Source organism: Bactrocera latifrons, unplaced genomic scaffold, assembly GCF_001853355.1.
Source record: "Bactrocera latifrons isolate USDA-ARS-PBARC rearing strain unplaced genomic scaffold, ASM185335v1 scaffold_720, whole genome shotgun sequence".
Lineage (NCBI taxonomy): Eukaryota > Metazoa > Arthropoda > Insecta > Diptera > Tephritidae > Bactrocera > Bactrocera latifrons.
In genome coordinates, this window is record NW_017537402.1 from 70,972 (window position 1) to 78,125 (window position 7,154).

A 7,154-nucleotide genomic window follows, 5' to 3' on the forward strand; every position below is an offset into this window, starting at 1 on the left:
TTGGCGCCACGTAGCGAAAAGAAGAAACGACTGGCGCGCTGTTGTTAACTCGGCTATAATCGCGTAAGCGGTGACTACGCCAATCAAGAAGAAGAAGAGTCAACTGAAAACAAAATCGAAGAAGACATTTTTGAAGTGGATGCATCGTTGTGGGATGTTATTGAAAACTATTGCTTAGTTTACAGTCCATTGCAGAAAACAGTAAAAAAATTTCGAGGAGAGCAACTGCATTATGAAAATTTTTACGCCCAATGGCTAAAATTAAAAATTTGCACAGAAAAAATTGTAAATGATGCAACTCACGATATGACAAGAACGATTGGCGAAAATATTCTGAGCTCTATAGAAAGGCGTTCGAAAATATTATTAAATAATAAATTTCTCATTTCGTGCTTTTTTTTATCCTCGTTTCCAACATACACTAACACCACAGCGAAAAAATTATGCAGCGAAGCATTTAAAATCGATATGCGGCAGAATAAATGACATAAATTCTACTGGACAGTTATGCTAAACACCGAATTCGGGCTCACATCAATCTGTGAACCATTTTTTAATTAAGAAGATGAATTGTTAAACGCTTACTTAGAGCAAGGGATCCAAACGGAAGTCAGTAGTACATTCGACGTCTACTCAAAGATTGACAATCTTCAACTTCCTTTCCAAAGAATCGATGCAGGCGTTCTCACAGTTTGGAAAGGAAAGCAGTGCACTGACCAGGAGCTATATGCACTTAGTAATTTTTGCTTTGCTGTACCACCAACTCAGGTACATATATACAAATGTTTTAATAAATTAATGATCACAGTTTCATAAATACAAATGTTTTCTAACAGGTGACGATTGAACGAGCATTTTCGACGTTAAGACTTGTACTTACTGATTACCGAAATCGACTAAGTCAGGAAGTACTAGAGAATATACTGCTGGTCAAATTGAATCCAAGCTTTCTGGACTCAGCGATTGATAACTTATCTCTTTTTCAAGATGACGAAGATTTTGAAAGTTTATTTTGCATAATATTGTATTTTATGAAAAAAATGAATTAGAAAAAAAAACAAATTGTCAAAYTGTTTAATTTATTAGAATACATTGGGAGCAACAAACAGCATAAGCAGCAAAGTAAATATCGACAGCTGTCGCGACTACGACTTGCAGAAGTCGAGCAGTTGCTGCTGCTTCGACTTGCGTTGCTTAGCGAAAGCAGCAGCAAAGCAAAATCAAAACTTTTTACACAGCGTCTGCTGCTGCTGATTCGCTTTTCGTCGGCGATCGTTTTCTGCTTTTGCTTTGACTGTGACTTCTGTTTTTTTCAGAAGCAGAAGCAAAATCACATGAAATGAAACTTGCTGCAGTTTTTTAAACACTTAAACATTGTTGCTTTAGAAAATAATCTATGCCAAATTTCGTGAAGATACATTGTCAAATGTGAATGTTTTCCATACAAGAAGTTGATTCCGATTGTTCAGTTTGTATGTCAGCTATATATTATAGTGGTCCGATATCGGCAGTTCCGGAAAACGAGCACCTTCTTGAAGAGAAAATGACGTTTGCAAAATTTCAAAATGCTGTCTTAAAAACTAAAGGACTAGTTCGTACATATATACAGACAGACGGACGGACATACAGACGGACCTGGCTTATTGGACTCAGCTCAACATACTGATCATTTATGTATATGCACTTTACTACACTTTGAGCTTAGCCATAAGGCCGAGAAGCGATAATATTAATATTTCAAATGTTTCTAGCTTATGTTTTCTTGGAATTACCTTGGACAAACGTTTAACTTTGAAGGAGCACTATCTTAAGTTAGAAAGAAGCCTAGCTGTCTATCTTCTAAACACTGCCTTATTCATCCAAACACTTTAATCAATGTTACTAAGGCTATAATATTGTCGAAGATTGACTATGGCTTACCAATATATGGAAATAGCGCAAAGAGTAATATAAAACTGATCTCTTCGACGTATCATGCAGCCGTTCGAAGGAGTATACGCGCCTTTCCAACATCCCCGATTCAATGCATCTTAGCCGAAGCTCGGATGCCTACCTTAGAAGAAAGAATTGAATATACCACTATGAGGATTATCCCAAAGATCTTTCTCCGCAGAAATAGTATTATTTATGACACTATCACAACGATATGGGCCGCTAACAAAAACCCCAAGACGCACGCCAGCATTACACAGAGTGCTGGAATACGCTAAAATTTTAGGAATAGACTCGAAACCATCTTTTCTGCCTGCCGTCAGCTCACCACCTTGGGAGTTAAGCTACTCATCTTTCCTTATCGGTTTAACAAATCACGCCAAGTCAACCACAAGCCCAACAGTATTCCAGCGCCTTTTTGAAGAATACAGAGCTCCTTTTCGAAACGAATGGAAAATGTACTATACCGATGGGTCAAAGTCGAAGGAACACAAGTCATTCGCCGTGGTCCAAGCCGATGGGAAAACAGTAATAGCAGGGCATCTACCAAATTATGGATCAGTGTATACGGCAGAGGCGKTTRCAGTATACAACGCAATACTAGCAGCCTCAGAATCTAACGACAAGACGATAATCTGCACAGACAGTATGTCAACTATTGMTAGTATCATGAATATTACTAACAAGGTACCCCTAATCGCTGCAATACGCACCAAACTTATACAAAAAGCCAAAGAAATCAAAATTATGTGGATTCCTGGTCACGCGGAAATTATTGGCAACGAATTAGTGGATCTGAAAGCAAAATCCGTAGCTATGGAGCCATTATTTACTTTCAATTATATGGTGAGGAAAGATATCTTCCTACTCGTCAATAACTTCCTTAAAGAACAGAAAAGAAATTCTTGGAACAGTGTGCAAAACTATTACTCGAACTTCAATACAATTGGCATGCAGCCACATATTCCGCCCACCTGCCGAGCAAATGACATAATTGCCTTTACTCGACTTCGAATTGGACATACCATGGCCACCCACTCGCACCTGCTAAACGGTTCAAATAGACCACGCTGCGAATTCTGCACTTATTCATCGCTTACAGTTAAACATCTCCTCGATGAATGCACTAAGTTTAGTGCAACTAGAAACTCACTATTTGATGACCAACCCATTTCAAATACGCTCAAGGCTTTTTCTGAAGAAAACATCCACAAGGTAGCCGAATTTTTGTACAAAACTGGCCTCAGAAAGTTAATTTAATTCCCTAATTGTAATTTATCTTAGATCCAAATAGCATCTTTACTAACATCAATTATTTTAATAATTGTACTGACAGTAATATTAATCTCATATTTACCTTTTACTGGCTAATATATTAATATTCTAAGACAATATAGTTTTATTAGAGCAGTAAGCCATAAGCCCTGGCAGCTAGTGCTTTTTACTCCGTAAGATAATAATTGTATTATTATTTTTCATTTAATAAATAAATAAATAAATAAATGTATATAAATTATAGAGTCTCCGACGGTTCCTTCTGGGTGTTACAAACTTCGTGACAAACTTAATATACAGGGTATAATAACAGCGAAAGTCTTCTTAATTTTGATTAATATTCAGTCGAAAATATAAAAAATAGAAAAGTTACATATAATTAAACAGCTAACTATTTGTAAAATAAGGGTGAAGTAATGCAATTCAGTTATTGCTGATTAAAAGTTTTGATTTAAATTGCGGCAACCGAAATATTGCGCATGGGGCGCTACGCTTAAGAAAAAGCCAGTTGATCAAATTCATTTGAGCTTCCTAATATCAAGAAAGTCACAGTTTTACAAATAATTAACCCTGGTCGAAACCAACGGTCTGATACACTTAGTCGAGACCAATGGTGCTTTTCTAGGCCAATATGTGTTTACGTACATGCATTTGTATGGAAATACGTGTTGTATTTACGCTCATATTATATATGTACAATATAGATACATTTTTGAAATTTCTTACCTCCCGATTTGGTTTGGTCATACTTTGAACTACCTGAAAAAGAAAAATGAAACTCGTATGCGGCTTTTAAAATGAAATACAACGCATTCCTTTTCGTTCATTTTTTTGATTTATTTAGGAGCATATGAATCATTTTTGAGCGATTTTCCAATTGTTTTATGATGATGGGTCCTGAGGAATACAAAAAAAGAACATATGTAATAAATTTTCCAATGCTGTTGAGAAATTGGATTTGAACATTTAGAACATAAAAACCGAGTTTACAAAGCAATTTATCGCTTTCTTGCAAGCAAAGTCTGCAATCTCTCCTTCATTTGAGTGTAGCAGCGCCTTTTGATGTTGAAGCTACTACTCGTGATGGGATGGGATTCAAAAGCCAAACGACAAGATAGATTTTTGATGACATTGAGATTGTTCATACGATTTTCGATATTGGGCGTTACCAATGTTCTCGATTGTAAAGATTTTATCTAGATGGTCGATTTCTTTACAAACAACGAAAGCAGCCAATCCCATCACATCCAACAAGTTGCAAAAAAAGGCAAATGTGCATCTTTTCGTTTGCCGTTTTGTAGTGCAATGGGTAACCATCTGATCCATGCAGTCAACGCCGGCCTTTGTTGAATTATAAAATAAAATTGCTTCCGGTTTTTGGCTTCACCTTCACAATCCTTTGTGTAGTGTAGGGTTGAAATCAAATTGACTGCCTTGTTCTTTTTCGAAACGTAGCTGCAAATCGAAACGAGTTTATCGTGAAATCCGAAAAGAGTAGAAAGCAAAGGATGAGACAGATTTTTTTTTCAATTGTTCGGGTAAACACTTCTTATTGGCACGAATAGTACCGGCGAAAGTGTTTTTCAAAATCAATGCAATTAGTAAGCTTTACAACACATTCGAAGAAAAATGTACTAATGCTTTCAACTGCTCATGCCAGCGAAGATGTAAATCCTGTAACAAAAAACCACAATTCATACATGATTATAATGAGCATAAAGATGGTATTGATACATTTGACAAAATGCTACGTGGATTCTCTGGCAAAAGAAAAACAAACCCCTGGCCCATGACATTACTTTATAACATGCTGGATATTGCTGGGCTTGCAGCGTTCAGGCTGTTTGATCTTAGTCACCCTATGTGGAACACCAATAAGTCTGAAAAGCGTAAAATATTTTTTAAAGAACTCTCTATGGACCTAGCGCAGATGCAATTACAAAACCGATGCAAAAGAAAAATTAATTCTACAACTAAAATTGCAATGGACTACAATCAATTTCAAACGGTTTTCTGCAGTGGCCAGTTCGCGTCCAGCAATACAGGTAAGGTTTCATAATTCAATTTATTTCAAAATTAATTCATTTTAAATGCAAAACCGATAAGATCGATAATAAAACAACAGCAGTTTGTGACCATCACCTTATTCCGACATGCACCAAACCCTACATAAGGACGTGTGAAAAGTGCTATTTTGCAAAATACAATACCGAAGTTGACACGGACTCAGGCAATGAGGAAGATGTGGACAATACTCCAACAACATCTGCACCCAATCAAAATATATCAAAAAGACAGAGAAGAATTTCACCCATTTGAGCAGTTCAAAAATAAAACTTTATTCGATTTTCATATTTTTCAATAAAAATACATTTGTTTCTAGCAATAAACGTTCCATTAAATTATTTGCAGAAACAAGCGAAATATTGGCTTTTCTATAAAAAAAAAAGTCTTAAAAGTCAAAATTTCCATACAAAATACATTAATGAGCACTGAGTGCCTAAGTCAAGAAATTAAGTTGTACAGCGATGTCACGATTCTAAGGTTAAAACCTCTATCTCCCTTTTGCCGTTCCCACTTTGTTAACCSTCAATGTTAAGGAATTTTAATTAATTGTATTAAATTAAAAAAGGTGATCAACGAAAAAAGGACTTTTTTTTAAATTATTCAACTAAATCAAAAACTGGTTTTAATGAAATGTATTTACTTTTGCATGTTAACGTCCTTATTGCTTGACTCAGCAGATTCTTCTGAGAGCTTTCCTATTGAAACTGGTGCATATTGAATAACGAGAGCGTGAATTAAAATTTTATGGACTGACGCAGGAAAATAATACCAGGAATATTTTGAAGTAAGTTCCCTTGCAGGATCTAGTGCAAATTTAGTGAATTTAGGGTTGATTGAAATTATTCCTTTTGAAATTGTATTCGATCAGGATGGCAATAGTGGGTGAACGAAGGTCTGGAGTTTTTCGAAATTTGTGTGCGCTCTTCATCATTTTATGATTTTATTATCAGTTGTATAGGGACATACATATGTCGTGACAAACAAGTTATTGTCTTCCAAATTATTATTTTCAAATTTCTGCTTCTATTCGCTCTGTCCAGAACTGCCTTCAAAGCCACATTTTAAAAATAGGTAATTAGAGTACTCATTGGAGGATGGAGTCATGTATAGAAGTTCAAGCAAGTGAGGAAAGTTTTCTGATCGCCATCAATTTGGAAGTGGCCAGAAACGATTCTTTAACATATGACTCAAGCGGCTCACGACTTCCGGTCCTTGACCAAGTATCCTCTGGGTAGCTAAGAACATCCGTTTGAAGCTAAAGTGAGAAGGCGAAACATTCCCTGCATAGGGTTGTGCGCTGGGTTTGGGACCCGCCACGTAAAAAAAACCACCCCAATGACAACGCAACAACAGCCTCGGATGAAAATAGTTCGAGCTGCAGAACTAAATAGAGAAGGTACCATCTTCTATAAGAGTGTACAGCTGCTGGCGTATGCCGATGCTATTGATATCATTGGCCTCAACACCCGCGCCGTTAGTTCTGCTTTCTCCAGATTGGACAAGGAAGCAACACAAATGGGTYTGGCAGTGAACGAGGCCAAGACGAAATACCTCCTGTCATCAAACAAACAGTCGTCGCACTCGCGACTTGGCACTCACGTCACTGTTGACAGTCATAGCTTTGAAGTTGTAGATATTTTCGTCTATCTTGGAACCAGCGTAAACACCACCAACAATGTCAGCCTAGAAATCCAACGCAGGACAACTCTTGCCAACAGGTGCTACTTCGGACTGAGTAGGCAATTGAGAAGCAAAGTCCTCTCTCCGTCCTGCTATATGGTGCAGAGACTTGGACGATGTCAACAACGGATGAGTCGACGTTGCTAGTTTTCAAGAGAAAAGTTCTGCGAAAGATTTATGGTCCTTGTCGTGTTGGCCAC

At 37.0% G+C, this 7,154-nt stretch overlaps 1 protein-coding gene across 2 annotated transcripts; it reads left to right on the forward strand.

Moving 5' to 3' along the window:
• The first annotated feature begins 30 nt into the window (after positions 1–30).
• On the forward strand, positions 31–3,279 carry LOC108976082. Of its 2 annotated transcripts, none has more exons than XR_001993921.1 (2): positions 31–768; positions 837–990. XR_001993921.1 is itself a non-coding variant. In XM_018944997.1 (2 exons), exon 2 carries the CDS (start codon positions 2,128–2,130, stop codon positions 3,190–3,192), a length of 1,065 nt encoding a protein of 354 aa, XP_018800542.1. In that variant the 5' UTR covers positions 31–768; positions 1,752–2,127; the 3' UTR covers positions 3,193–3,279. The 2 variants fall into 2 exon arrangements, 1 of the variants encoding a protein (XP_018800542.1); XM_018944997.1 differs by lacking the exon at positions 837–990 and adding an exon at positions 1,752–3,279.
• Positions 3,280–7,154: the final 3,875 nt, after the last annotated feature.